Source organism: Dendroctonus ponderosae, unplaced genomic scaffold (assembly GCF_020466585.1).
Source record: "Dendroctonus ponderosae isolate FM_Combo_2020 unplaced genomic scaffold, Dpon_F_20191213v2 Dpon_F_20191213_6, whole genome shotgun sequence".
Taxonomy (NCBI): domain Eukaryota; kingdom Metazoa; phylum Arthropoda; class Insecta; order Coleoptera; family Curculionidae; genus Dendroctonus; species Dendroctonus ponderosae.
Window position 1 is genome coordinate 192,410 of NW_026018814.1, and position 13,501 is coordinate 205,910.

A 13,501-nucleotide genomic window follows, 5' to 3' on the forward strand; every position below is an offset into this window, starting at 1 on the left:
AAAAATTCAGAAATTAAACATATACCTAATTCAAAGTAACAAAACAAATTCATTAATTTAGTACAATTACTAATGCGGATACATATTTAGGTATGTGTATGGATAACATAATTACATATAGCGAGAGTTAGTTTTATATTCAAAGACCAGAACCATCCATTAACCTGACATCCAAAAAAGATCTCCCTAGGAGGTATGTTCTGTGCCTGCCGTTCTTTGACAGACGCTGATTGAAAGACCCAACCTCAAAAAAAGCGATGCCATTGTAGTGTTTCTGTTTACTTCTTATTAGTTGTAATTTGTAATTACACAGTTCTTAGCTGACTAAAGTCTTATGGATCTTCCTAATAGTCTTCGAAGCATGGATGAGCCATCAGTTGGTTTAGGGATTCAGGAAAATAATGGCAGTATTCCATCTAGTCCAATGGCACCCCAAAACATTGAGCCATGTGTACCTGACGGATTATCGGGCCCAGAAGGCAGTTTAGGAATTAGTATTGAGTCAAAGCGCTCAGAAATCACCGAGAAAAATAGGGTTGAGGCCAATAAACTTGCACCTTTAGAACACGTTTTAGACAAACCCATATCTGGCCCATTATTAGACGATACTGGTAGCGATAGAGCTAAGAGTATCAACAGTGAAAAAGTGAACAGCACTTCAAGAGTTAGACGTAAGATCAGACGAATTACTATTCTAGAAAGTGATAGTGAGCTAGAAGAACTATCTAGAACGCAAGAAGTTGAAGAATACACACGATCGGTCCAAGACTATGATGGTTCTGAGTTTCGCTGCTCAGATGCCAAAGGCAATAGGCCTGGAGCCAATGAAGGCGAGTCTTTGGCACACGTTTCAATACAACACAGATCTGGTCTGATTTTAGATGATAGTGATAGTGATAATAAGGAGAAGGAGGAGGAAGTTAGTGCTGATCACTGTAAAGAAGTGAACTGCACATCAAAGCGTAAACGTAAAAGCAGGATAATTGGTCGTGTTGACAGTGATAATGATAGTAATTCTGAAGAACAAATGGCGACTGAACCTCCAGAAGTTATGGCCGATAATTTATTAACTGAAGACGATGATGCTGCATCTGTTTTCTCCACTAATTCTAGTAATGGGGAAATTGTATCAGAAACAAAGGGGAAACAGCATGTAAGTACAGTACCGGAAACTATAAGAATTATAAATTTAGCATGATAGGTGAAATAGAATTATACATATAGCAAGACTTATATGGATTTTTAAAACCAGCTACAATTTTCAGAATTCAGCGCTGGCGCTGTTGTGCGATTCAGAAAGCCACGATGAACAAATGCCTTCCAAACAAGATTACTCCTTATCTGAAAAAGAGCCAACTCAGCAAACCAGTGGCAAATCTGCGAAAATCAGGCTACAAAGGCAATTTGAAAAAGATCGGGAGAACTTCCCGAAAAAAGTAACTATATATGTACGACCGAACGCCACGTTTTAATCAGCTCAAGTTCAACAGGTAACCACTGTAAAAGATGCTGCTGAGCAGCGAAAACAGATCCAATCAGAATCTCAGAGGATGTTGAGGGAGCGGACCATATCACTCCCCTACCATAAGCCGAAGACCCGCAGTCTAAAGGAATTTTTATCCAGGAGACCGAAACTTTCACGGGCATTGCCTGAACAAGCCAAGCGCACTGCTCCTTCCATAGCAATCAAAATGACTAACGATCAACTGGAATTAATATCGTAAGCCCACCTTTGAAACAGTGACGAGTGATGCCTAAAGTTTTTCGGGATTTTAGGATTAAACTGAAAGAACGAGAGAAAGAAGTTAAAGAGTTTTACAGATCTGAAAGTGAATCCGATAATGAGGAGTCTGAATCAGTTGAAGGAAATCACATTGCAACCGACAATGAACAAAAGCCGGCTTCTAATGAAGCCACTGCTAACAACTCGGAAAGCGCAATTCAGGAAGACCCTGTACAGGTTCAAAACCGTAATGGAGCAGATTTACAAACATCTAATAACGAAGTCGAACCAGAGACATCCACTGAACCTATTTCACACACAGGTAAGTACTCCAAAGCAAAAAGGTACTCTCTTCAAGGCTTCGCGTCCGGTTTTCAGAAGCCCAGTTGGAAACTGAGGAACAACCCAACGAATTATCCCTTAATGAACCAATGAACCAGCAAGACCAATCAAATGCTACCATATCCGAATCCAACTCAATTCAAGCTCAGAAAAGGGCCTCCGAAACATACGATTTTACCTTGGATTCGTCCATAGAAGACCCAAACACCTCCACCGAGGTGGAGCTGGGCAAGCCAGACTCTTCAGGATCTGAAAAAGCACCCACTTTTTCTTTCACGGAAATAGACAGGGAAATAGAAAATTTTGCCCATTCCGGCGAAACAGTCGATTCGAAAGAGCTTGCACCGCCATGTCCGGCAAAATCGGCACTCGAGTTGCTGAAAGAGAAATTAGCCAACGACACTCCTAAGCTAAGTGGGGAGCATGACGATTTAATAGATTTGAATTCAGTGACCAAGCCAAACCAATTCGTGGAATTGATGGAGCGATTTGCCAAACACGTTTCATCGACAAAAAAGAATCGTAACCAACACAAAGTCAAGTTGAGGTAAGTTACCAACATCAACCTTTGTAATAATTAGAAGCCCTAAGTTTAATACGATTTCAGCATAGTGTCTGTAGAGAGAGGGGGCGACATTCGCAAAGAAGAAGTAGCAGTGAACGTGGACAGCGACGAAGAAGATTTAGTGGTTGAGGAGAAACCAGGAGCAAAGTTGCACAAGTTGAAGGTGGACTTACAAAACCAAATGCAGCAAAAGAAAGCGGAACTGTGGCAACAGAAAGCAGCCAAAGGTTTAAGAGCAGGAGCCCTCACTTCTGAAGGTTTAGAGCAGTACATTTCCCTGATAAATTTGATATAGTTTGGTTAATTTTGAAGGCCAAGAAAATGAAGAAGACGTTTTAGACGACGATGAAGAGGAGACTGAAATGACTGACGAGGAGGAAACTGACGAAGATCTAGAAGACGATGTAGATATGAGAGAAAAATCCAGAAAAAAGTCGGATTTCCTGGACGAAGAGGTGAAAGAAACTAAGGGCTTTTTAAGAGCAAACGTTTATAAAATATTCCTTCTAGGCTGATGTTACTGATGATGATGAAGAAGAAGAGGATGAGTCGGTCAAAGAAGGATTCGAAAATAACGCCGTCGAAGACCAGGAAGAAGTCGTAAGTGAGCCCGGAACTTCAGAGGATATCCACGAACCAGAGCAGAGAAAGGTGCTAAAACGAATTCTCAAACCTACAGACTCAGATTCTGAAGAAGAAGACCTGTTCAACGACTCTGTGGCCCAGAAATCACTTACCAATGTCCAGTTAGACTCTACCATTACCGGTACGTAAAATCTCTACTTCGAACGATTCAAATAATGCGAACGTTTTTAGCCGACGAAGATGATATTCCTTCTCATCAACCTCCGCAAGTTGAGACTCCTGTTAAGGCTGCAGTGAGTCAAGGAAAATCCATCACTGAATTTCTAACGCCGATCTCTTTTCTAACCAGTATTCAAAATTTGGCGTCCATCTCCAAGGTATGAAATGAATTGCTTGTATTTTAAGACAAAGAAGACTTTTCACTTCCAGAGCAACAAGAAGGAGGCATTTATGTCACCGTTTAAAATGCCCTTAGACCTGCAGAATGGACGATCGGTCAAACAGAAAAAACTGTTTTCCGATACAGACATATTGGACTCCCAGGTAAAAACTAGGGTTTTGTGACGCAAAACATGTTTTGAGTAAGTCTATTTCAGGGTTCACTAAACACGCAAGAGTTCAGCTTAAATGTTCAGGGGCCATCGGCTGAAGAACCGCCTAATACTCAGGATTTACTCAATATTTGTTCTGGACAATTTACCGGAATAACTCCGATCGAGTCTACGGAGTCGACGGGGAAAGTGGACGAATTCAAAGAAGCCCAAAGCGGCGAATTTAAATCGTTAGGCGAGTAAACAACAGTTCCTAATTATCAATTTCCTTTAACATCTAAGCAATTCCAACAGGCCAAGAAGATATGATTATTTCTCAGTTGCTGGATGAAGAAGAGCTGGAACTCTTTAAGAAAAAGTTTGACTCCCCAGTAAATCAAGCAAGTACAGTTCCGGAAAACAAAGAAGTCAGTGGCGGAGGAGTAATCGATTCTGATGATGATGGGGAAACCGTAGGCGCCGGGCTTAAAAAGAGAAAGAACCAAAAGAGAATTCAGTTCTCAGGTGGGTACTTTTGAAGGTTTTTATTTAAAAAAAAACACCCATATGCTGTGGCTTCTCAGATGATGACAGTTCCGAAGATGGACTAAACGAAGACGAAGAGAAGATTGATTTGCATGACAACGTTGAATCTGACAATGAGCAAGATGTTGCGTATGACTCCGAAGAAAATGAAATTGAAATAAGCGAAGCAGGTAATTCGCGCCTTGATTGTAATTTCTGGTGAAAATTTAGAATTTGCCTCTATAGGAAAGCCGCAAAAATTTAAACTCAAAGACTTTGTGGAGGCTGAAGCCGAGCTGTCCGAATCTGAATGGGGCAGCGAAGATGAGGACGAAAAAGACATGGACAAGTTGGAATTCGAACTGGGAGACACGGAAACCTTTGACGAGGAACAAGTCAAATCGGACTTGGAGAAGATCCACATGTAAGAGGAAGATGAAAAAAATATTTGATTTATTTAAAGCTTCGTTTTCAGGCGGCGAATGCTGGACGACGATACTCGCGAAGTGAAGCTGCTGCAAGAACTTTTGCTGGAAGACGGGGAAATGCATGGGACTGGACGGCAGAGGCAGTTTAAATGGAAGAATATTGGTGTGTTTAAGAAGCAACAAGTGCTATAATTTAGACTAATAATCACGGTTTCAGATTTAGCTGATGAGCGAGTCGAGAACAAACAGGACGACGACATTTTCTTTGACGAGGAAGAAAGCGAAGAACAGTGGCGCAAAAAGAGGCATGAAAGAGAAATGTTCCTGAAACAACAGCAGCAGAGGAATCTGGATGTAGACTTTTTAGGCAACGGCCAGCTGCTGCAAATCGGTCAAAAAATCCTGCAAAAGAGCCAAAATTCGCAAAATACCGCTCCAGTAGAAAAAACCAAAGCTGATAAGAGCCCCTTCAAGAACACACCTTTTAACATCCAGGTAAATTGATGCCTGTTGTACGTGATGAACAATTAACTAACAAGAGAAATTTCCTCAGAACAAACGAGGGTCATTTCTGAACAGAAGCGACCAGGTTTTGAACCGAGTGGCTAAATTTACTAAAGTAGTTACAGAGGTCGACATTCATTCCAAAAAAACCACGAAACACTTCCTGTTTCAAAGAGTTTCTGCTGATGCATCATCGTCTTCCACAACGGTAAGTTGAAGCATCTCATTTGAGGGAGTTCCTGACAAATTAATTCGATAGGGAAAAAAGCGAAAAGCTGCCGAAGGTACTCCACGTCTGCTGAAAAAACTGAGATTGAATACCGATCTGAGCCCAGCGGTTAAAAAGCTCGATAAACCGGAAAGATCGAGGAAGTTGTTCAATTTTTAGCCTTATTTTTATACAATTGTTTTTGTTGATAACTTGCGAATAGATGCTTTTTACGATGGCCGCTGCGTTGGCGCGAAGAACTGAAGGGTTTGTGATTTGCGGGTTTAAATCTAGGTTTTATTAAAATATACACTATCAAAAATGGGACGATATATCAAAATTAAACGGATATATATCGTGTAATTGTTCAATGCAAGTTCTATATGATAATAATAATAATAATAATAATTAATGATGGGAGAAAACGCAATTTTCAGTTTGTGTAAATAAAGAGCTACTTGCGATGGCAAGTATAACACAAACTTATTGACATCACCAACAAATTGGAAATTTAAGTTCTGAAATTTTAATATTCACTAATTATTCAATTACCCTAATATGTGTGTGTAGAAAATTGATTGATTGATAATCCGACTATAAATTAGACTACGCTTAAATAGCAGGTACTAGCAGGTACTAGCAGAGTCGATACATCAATGAATTGGTGGAGTACATCATGGGCCTTACGTCAGGGTGTGGCTACAAGTTATAAAAAAATGAAATTTGAAGTAAACATGTTTTTTCATAAATTTTACTTAAGAAGTGCCAACCGTAAAGAGGCCATTCAAAGGTACTTACCACCGCGTCGTAGACAATGTATTTAGGAACCATACTTTCACCAGTTAGATTTATAAAAGCGCCCTTGTTTCCCATGGTATCACTGCAAGAAGATAGTATTTAATTATACGTGTTCTACTATCAATTCCCACCGCCTGCTTAAAGCCAGAGAAACGCAAACCGCTTGAAAAAATTTAAATTGCACAAAAGTAGTGTTGAATTCACGCATCGAGTATCAAGTTCGTGTGTGTGTCGAAAAGTTAATAGTAATTTTCATCAGGCCTAACCCAAACTTACCAATAGTTTGGAGCCGAAAACACTGTGATGCACCGCCCCTCATGAGCAACCTCGTACCCCGAGTCCTTCACTTCATGGCTTCGAATAATGTAATCCAGCTTATTCAGTTTGATAAACGCGTGAGTAACATCGGGTCCGAACTGGCATCCTACGCCCCGTTTGCTGGGCGCGCGCCCATCTTGGGGCTGTGGATCGGACCATAACAATTCACACATGGGGCCCTCATCGGGCGGCTGTCGGTTTCTCTCGATAGTCCTAATTTCATCTAGTGTAACATCATCGCGGGAAAATAGCCCTCCGTGCATCACCTGGAAAAAAGCATCCCCTTAATCACTGGTTTACATAGAAAGCCCGAACTGTCCTTACAAGTACTCGCTTGTTTAAGCAATGAGCTAAAGGCAGCCAGTTGTATACTTCGGTAAATAACTCGGCCATTTGAGCATTGTATTTGAACTTCACTTCGCCATCGAAGCCGTACATTTGATTCATCGTGGCGCTTTCGTGGTTGCCTGAAACCCATGCAATATTGTGGCTTGCACAATTGTTACACAATTCCTTACCTCTGGACATGTAAAAGTGGTCGGGGTACAGCAATTTGTATCCAAATAATGTGAAAATACATTCAACGGAAAACGAGCCTCGATCTACAAAGTCTCCATTGAACAAGTAGGGATTGGTCTTCGAGGGCAACCCGTTAAGTTCGAAAATATTCATCAAGTCATAGAATTGACCGTGTATATCGCCGCATACAGTAAACTTTTCTTTATCGGGGATTGTCACGTCTACCAGGGACGGCTGAGCCATGAAATACTTTTTGATGTCTAACAGAATCTGAAAAACAACCCATGCTATTAACGGGAGATCTTTGAGGGATAAATTTGTATGCTTCGCACCTTAAACGCAAATTTCCTATGCAACGTTCCTTGATCTTTGTACAACTGCATCAATTCCTTCATGAATTGTTCGGTAACTTTGCCATCTTCAAGCTGGGGGCCCGAATAATTATCTTCAATTGCTATTAGAAAAATATGATCAGTTACTGCAGTGCACTACCAATGGGATTAGGAACTCACTCATAGCATCCAAATTTATCGTGTCAGCTATAAATTTCTTTTTATCTTCTACTGAGATGGCTTTTTCGAAGGCCAACTTTTTCACCACCTTGCTGCATTCATTTAACTTAAGTTTGGCGTCTTTATCGTTTGGTCTTACTTTGGTTACCTGCCAAACAAGCACAGACATTTCTAAATGTAGGGCTTCAAAAGCGGGCCACTTACATATTCATAGTCCTTTTGAGCCAACTTCCACTTGCCCATAGACATATGGGCGTCAGCTCTTCTATAGAAACCTTTCACGTACGTCGGATCGAGTTCGATCGACTTGGTGGCATCATTCAGCGCGTACCCGAAACATTCAGTCTTCAAGTAGGCAAAACTTCGATTCGAATAATAAACGGGCACATTTGGATTCTTTTCGATTGCTTTCGTGTATAGTTCAATGGCAGCATTGTAGCTCTGTTCTAAAAAAATCATGCAAACTTTTGGCTCTAGATATTTCAATAAACAGGAATGGTTTTTGCAACTTATTGGTAGAGTGAGTCAAAAATATTTCACATGTATTTCTGGTTTACAGCTTTGTTGAACGACGAGATATTCTGAGTGATATCTCTACAATAGACGGCAGTAGGATTCTCATACAAAGAGCACAGTAATTTAGCAGATTAGTGAAAGTTTCTTACGAATTTTAGGCTCACTTTTGCTTTGTGTTTATTGTTAGAAAAACGATATCTTCTGTTGATGGCTGCGCATTTGGACCGTAATGAATATTATTAAGGCAAAAGCGACCTTTAAGGACTTGGGACCAAGTGACTCGATGAGTTAAAACCTTAGACTACAAAGAATGAGGATAGAAATGAAATAAAAAAAAACAATGAAGGGGTTATTTGGGCCCAGCTTCACACATGACTTGAATTGCCTTAAACAGCAGCCGAAAGTTGGTACTTTTCCAGAAAACTGCTCCCAGCCTACCCCTGTGGAAATGCAGGTTAAACAAATATCAAACACCAAAAAGTGCTTTACCCATTAAAACCCAACGTCCCAATTCTAAATTTTAGAATATAACGCGTTAATAACTCGATAAAATAGTAAAATCCTGAAAACTTACTTTTGAAATACTCGTTTGCCTCGTTTTTGAATGTTTCGGCCAATTCTACGTCTTCGGGTGATACCGATGGTGTATCCTTTGTGTCGGTACTCATGGTAAAAAGTGTCTATTTTCAACTTTGCAAAAGAAAAATGGGTATTTTAAATGTTCTACAAACTAAAAAATGAAAATTCAAGCGCGATGCATGATTTTGACCCTTGGAAATTTGACGTTTCGCTATGCTTTTGGGAATTTTTTGTGCTACCTCTAGGGGTTGGTAGCAAATGAGGTTAGAAGCTCCTTAAAAGAAGAAGCTCGGACGGTAAGTGCACAGAACATGCCCTAGGGATGTTATGTGGAAACGTGACCAATGCAGCTAGGAGACTGCAGTTGCAAAGATTGAATTTCAATATAATTAAGGACAGTTTTATAAAATTTAAGAATACAAACCTAAACAAATGTTAATATGTAAATTTATAACATTGCCAGTTTGGACCTTTGGATATTCTGCGGACTAAAATATAAATTATACTTCCGTGATGTGCCTCTGATGAGTATCAATGCAAACTGAAAAATGTACACAGACAATATAAACATACAAATATATTTGACCCGCCGTGTACTCTGGTAAATTGCATAAACAGTATTTTCCTCCCTTTCGCACGATCATTTTTAAGTGAAATATCATGTTAAAGGACAATCAAACGCACCTTAAAACTAACCGAACAATTAGAAACAGGAAGCACAATTATTGTTTTTTATTTTTGTCAGACACCGTATACTTGTTGTAGGTCTTTGTAGGGTCATACGGCTCCCATCGACTAGCCGGAAAAATGTGTTTATTGCGTTCGTACCAACTGCGCATAAGCACTTTTCCAGCGTGGCTTTCTTCTTTTTCAATGGAGGCGTCGCTTACTAGTCGCACATCATCATGTACATCAAACTGGAAAAGAGGGCCGCTCTTTCCCCTAGCCTGCAAACAGTTGATATTAACCAATGATTTATTCTATGTCAATGCGCAGTGTATTACCTTCATGACTATAAAATCATAGAATGTGTAATGATGCGGTAGTATCAAATCTTCTTTAACATACATCAGTTGGTCAGCCATAACAGTCTTTAGTTCAGAGAATTCTTTTCTGAGCAGCTCCAATACTTTTTGCAGAAATTGATAAATGGAGTTCCCTGGAAATAACCATAGGTAAAATGTTTTGTTAATTCAGCCGATCAAGTCAGCGAATTTCAACCTTTCATACCTTTTTTTACTCGTACAGTTCTTCTGTGTCCAGATCCATCCCAGTAACTGAACGTGATGTCAATCTCTTCTTCCTTGAGTTTCTGCTGTTGATCCACCCACTCTTGCCGCAATTCCTCCCTAAAAATTCCCTGCTACACTCTACATTTAAACTACAACACTTTGCTCATATGTACCTCAGCCGATTCTCTTCCTCCTCTCTTTCTCTATCTGGCAAAAAACTAGTATCTGCCATTGGGTCCTTTTTCACTTTCTTCAAATTAATATGCGCTACTTCTTCAGAAGACCGTTTAAATGATTTTTCACTCTCAGTATCTGCTTCAGCTGCTTCATCGTCATCCAATGTAAATGATAACGCTTGAATCTAGAACAACAGCTAGTTGCTTTGTTATACGCTAGTTGGAAATTTGGTCAGTTATTTACTTGTTTCTTTTGTCTATTCTTTTCTGCTTGTTTGGCCTCTATTTGCCTCAGTCGTTCCCGTTCTTTTTCCGCTTGCTTCTGCGCCAGTTTCTTCTCCCTTTCCTTCATAATATTCTCCTGTTTCGCTTTCATTTCATCCAACGTAACCAAACCGATGGTAGAGCTCTGAACCAACAAAAAATATATAAAAAACCACTTAGATCAACTATTAATCGGTTTATTACTTTGAGCTGTTGTTCGACGGCATCATAGTGAGCTGCAAACTTGGTTTCGATATTGTTGATTCGCAAGTCTTCCTCGATTTTCTTTTTGCGTATTTCCAAATCCTGCATTTCCTTCTCACGTTTTTTCATCAGTTGCATGGCCCTGCCTGCTTCACTCGCTGCTCCTTTATAATGAGCCATATTGTTGGCTTCAAAGAAATCGCTTAGAAATTCCTGGCGTGCTGAATTTAGAGCACTACTATTTATTATAACCTAATTAACCTAAAACAAGTGGACCTAGTAAATCTATGCCCTATACATAACCGTAGACCTAATACCTTCGACTTAAGATGAACCATAGATCTAAATGGATAGATAGATAGATAAAGAATAGTGAGTAGTCTGTCACCATAGAACATAGAACAAAGCTTATAATGAATACTGAGACTAACGCATATATGCTAACTTGACTCGTTGTTTAATGATGTTAAATGATGTGCGCCATAGATGAAGACAACTGACAAACTGATGTGCACAGCTGATGTGCGCAAGTTAGTTTGAGGTTACGTTAAGCAAAGTGTGGCGAACCATAGAGAAAGTAAAATATTTTTTATTTTTTAAAATTATTTTACTTACTCTATGGTGGCGAACTCTATCCGCCACTTCTCAACTGGCAGCAGAGACCACAAAATATCCCCCTTTCAGAGAAATAGTATACTATTTACTCTGAGTATGAAATGATGATCATTATGGGGTTTCAGTGTTATGCCTAATAAGCCTTGTTCTATGGTGTTATGTGAGTGAATTAGAAGCTAACTTGTGTGCCAATAAAACCAGCCTCCTGTAAAGAAGTGTTTTCACTCAGTGACAGTGCTCAATAAATATGGTAATGTTTCTTCGGTCTGTTTTGTATTGTTCCACATTCGTATACCAATTAACTGTAAATCTAATGTTATGTTTTTTAGAAAATTAAGCCGTACATGGGAAGTGAGTGGAGACCTTTGCCGCCGACATTGTACATTTGCTTCTGTTCACTTTCGAAATGTATTTAGTGACTGTCGACTCTCTGTATTCACATTTACCTATAGAGAATAAACGCGGCTTCGCTTTTTGGAAAGCAGTTTTATTAATTTTATCTGATGACCTGAATGTTTTGCTATTTAACTTAAAATACTAAAAGAAATTATTTAATTACAGGGAAGTGGACAGTTCAGACAATAAGAAAGGATGGCTTGAGATCGAGCCAAGAAGCAAATTGGATCAAATAATGTACGATATTGTTCAACGGCAAAAAGAGGAAGTTTCATATTCCTGCAGTCAATGCACCGTTATCATGCCGAATAAAAAACATTACATAATGCACATGTTGACCACACATACCACATTCAGCGAAGATACCAGATTAATTCATTTGTGCTATTTGTGCAATTTCCAGACCGACCACAAGCAACAATTGAAGAAACACATAGAATTTTATCATATGCAAAAAGGTACAGGTATAGATACCCTTCCACATCTGTATAGACATTTTCATTTCACAGTTAAGTTGAACTGCCCTTTTTGTTCCTTCGCATCATGTTATGCATTGAATTTGAGACGTCACATTTCCATTCATGAAGATATGCAGAACTTAACTTGCTTTCATTCTCAGTGCGATTTTAAGACCAGTTACAAGCATTCTTTACAAAGGCATGAGTTGAAAATGCATAAAAACCAGTGCTCTGTCTGCCATTACAAAAGCAGGTAGGCAACTGTATTAGAAATAATGACTGTTGTTGCTTACACACATCCGCTAATAATATAATATACATAATGTATAATTAAAATAACCGTTTTCAGGACTCGCAGTTTAGTCCAAAAACATCTTAGAACTGAGCATGGCATGTACGAACAATTTCAGTGCATGAAATGCAAATTTAAAACGTTTCAATTTATGACACTACGAAGGCACAACGCCAAGGATCACAGAAAAAGATCGAAAAGCAAATTTACAATGGTTAGAAAAACCCAAAACGAATTGACCATGGAAGAAGCAGAGGAAGTCAAGAGTTTGTTTAAGGACATTGTACTTACTGTAATGTAACGCAAACACTGAAAACACATTTGTATACAGTCGGCGTCACATAAAATTACACGATTGAATAGATGTTGTGTAAATCTGACTTTCTACCTCGATCTACCTGCGTAAAAAATGACAATACTAACAAATCAATTTTTTTTCCATTAGCAAAATGGCACATTCAAAAGTATTTAAAAAACCTCGAATAATTACATTAATCGAAGTGCATTAATGGTCAGCAAAACTAGTAGGTACTTGAGAGATTTGGAGCTCCAAAGAGCACAATTTATAAAGCGATTAATTAAATTGTCAAATTAAAACAAGTTTGTGACATATATATGACGAATTTCACAAAGCCTGATTTACCAAAAGCGGGAAAAATTGCCTTTAGGAGTCGTCTACTTTTATGTGACGCCAACCGTATGCGTGTACAGTCTGTAAAAAAGTCTCCATACACCAGTAATTTTTTAGTATCCCTTCTTAGTTTGCTATTTTGTTTCAATTTAATTCAAGAAAAATAAAATGAAAGAAAGAAAAATATTTCAAGTAAATATCGGCGCTTTGCTTACAAGTAATAAAATTGAACGTCAAATATTTGAACAATAAAAATAAAATTCTATTTGGATCGAGAATTTATATTAAAAATAAGCTCCATACACTTAAAAAAATGCTATTTAACATCATTTCCATAGCGGCGCATCATGTAATTCTTAGCACAGTTTATCAAGTTGGTTTGTTCAGGGGCGGATCCAGCTTTAAATTCGGGTGGGGGAACTTTGTCGAAAAAATACAGTCTTCTGTTGTCTATGAAATGAGAAAAATTATCGTCGTTTTGTGCAGGGGTGGCGTAAGATTATTGCAAAATTTCATGTTTTCCGTCCCGTTTTGCATGTTTCTCGGAAGCAAAATGAGCAAGAACGCTCGTTTTTACATCA

General features: G+C 38.9%; 3 protein-coding genes and 1 long non-coding RNA gene across 8 annotated transcripts; 2 read left to right on the top strand and 2 right to left on the bottom strand.

Annotated features, from left to right (window-relative positions):
* The first annotated feature begins 200 nt into the window (after positions 1 to 200).
* On the top strand, positions 201 to 5,670 carry LOC109546906 (claspin). 4 transcript variants are annotated; one of them, XM_019918079.2, is made up of 19 exons: positions 201 to 497; positions 564 to 1,153; positions 1,266 to 1,436; positions 1,491 to 1,720; positions 1,777 to 2,045; positions 2,102 to 2,612; positions 2,673 to 2,887; positions 2,943 to 3,085; positions 3,141 to 3,396; positions 3,447 to 3,592; positions 3,645 to 3,758; positions 3,812 to 4,001; positions 4,061 to 4,270; positions 4,330 to 4,461; positions 4,517 to 4,694; positions 4,746 to 4,861; positions 4,916 to 5,193; positions 5,252 to 5,410; positions 5,462 to 5,670. In XM_019918079.2, exons 1-19 carry the CDS (start codon positions 335 to 337, stop codon positions 5,588 to 5,590), a joined length of 4,200 nt encoding a protein of 1,399 aa, XP_019773638.2. In that variant the 5' UTR covers positions 201 to 334; the 3' UTR covers positions 5,591 to 5,670. The 4 variants fall into 4 exon arrangements, with proteins under 4 accessions (XP_019773638.2, XP_019773637.2, XP_048523405.1 ...); XM_019918078.2 differs by having other exon boundaries at positions 202 to 830; positions 882 to 1,153; XM_048667448.1 differs by lacking the exons at positions 201 to 497; positions 564 to 1,153 and having other exon boundaries at positions 1,353 to 1,436; positions 1,483 to 1,720.
* An 80-nt stretch (positions 5,671 to 5,750) lies between these two features.
* Positions 5,751 to 8,911, bottom strand: LOC109546907 (serine/threonine-protein phosphatase 5). Its single transcript, XM_019918080.2, has 9 exons — positions 8,648 to 8,911; positions 7,762 to 8,003; positions 7,558 to 7,705; positions 7,378 to 7,499; positions 7,045 to 7,315; positions 6,851 to 6,993; positions 6,485 to 6,792; positions 6,209 to 6,290; positions 5,751 to 6,109 (listed from the first exon to the last, which is right to left on the bottom strand). Exons 1-9 carry the CDS (start codon positions 8,739 to 8,741, stop codon positions 6,047 to 6,049), a joined length of 1,473 nt encoding a protein of 490 aa, XP_019773639.2. The 5' UTR covers positions 8,742 to 8,911; the 3' UTR covers positions 5,751 to 6,046.
* Positions 8,912 to 9,216: 305 nt separating this feature from the next.
* LOC109546908 (protein FAM50 homolog) lies at positions 9,217 to 12,676 on the bottom strand. 2 transcript variants are annotated; one of them, XM_048667470.1, is made up of 7 exons: positions 12,581 to 12,676; positions 10,529 to 10,789; positions 10,305 to 10,469; positions 10,058 to 10,245; positions 9,883 to 10,001; positions 9,657 to 9,811; positions 9,217 to 9,599 (listed from the first exon to the last, which is right to left on the bottom strand). In XM_048667470.1, the coding sequence occupies exons 2-7, from the start codon at positions 10,706 to 10,708 to the stop codon at positions 9,375 to 9,377; spliced, it is 1,032 nt and encodes a 343-aa protein (XP_048523427.1). In that variant the 5' UTR covers positions 10,709 to 10,789; positions 12,581 to 12,676; the 3' UTR covers positions 9,217 to 9,374. The 2 variants fall into 2 exon arrangements, with proteins under 2 accessions (XP_048523427.1, XP_019773640.1); XM_019918081.2 differs by lacking the exon at positions 12,581 to 12,676 and adding an exon at positions 10,846 to 11,037.
* On the top strand, positions 11,062 to 11,624 carry LOC125504873. Its single transcript, XR_007281758.1, has 2 exons — positions 11,062 to 11,416; positions 11,473 to 11,624. It is a non-coding gene; the product is annotated as an uncharacterized LOC125504873 (long non-coding RNA).
* Positions 12,677 to 13,501: the final 825 nt, after the last annotated feature.

Coding starts and splice junctions, on each gene's coding strand:
- LOC109546906 (XM_019918078.2), top strand. CDS start 335: ATGGATCTTCCTAATAGTCTTCGAAGCATGGATGAGCCATCAGTTGGT. Junction 3,086..3,140: donor CGGATTTCCTGGACGAAGAG/GTGAAAGAAACT, acceptor TATTCCTTCTAG/GCTGATGTTACTGATGATGA. Junction 3,397..3,446: donor GTTAGACTCTACCATTACCG/GTACGTAAAATC, acceptor GAACGTTTTTAG/CCGACGAAGATGATATTCCT.
- LOC109546907 (XM_019918080.2), bottom strand. CDS start 8,741: ATGAGTACCGACACAAAGGATACACCATCGGTATCACCCGAAGACGTA. Junction 7,500..7,557: donor GATAAATTTGGATGCTATGA/GTGAGTTCCTAA, acceptor TTTTTCTAATAG/CAATTGAAGATAATTATTCG. Junction 6,793..6,850: donor GCTTAAACAAGCGAGTACTT/GTAAGGACAGTT, acceptor GCTTTTTTCCAG/GTGATGCACGGAGGGCTATT.
- LOC109546908 (XM_048667470.1), bottom strand. CDS start 10,708: ATGGCTCATTATAAAGGAGCAGCGAGTGAAGCAGGCAGGGCCATGCAA. Junction 10,246..10,304: donor AGAATAGACAAAAGAAACAA/GTAAATAACTGA, acceptor CTGTTGTTCTAG/ATTCAAGCGTTATCATTTAC. Junction 9,600..9,656: donor ATGATTTTATAGTCATGAAG/GTAATACACTGC, acceptor AACTGTTTGCAG/GCTAGGGGAAAGAGCGGCCC.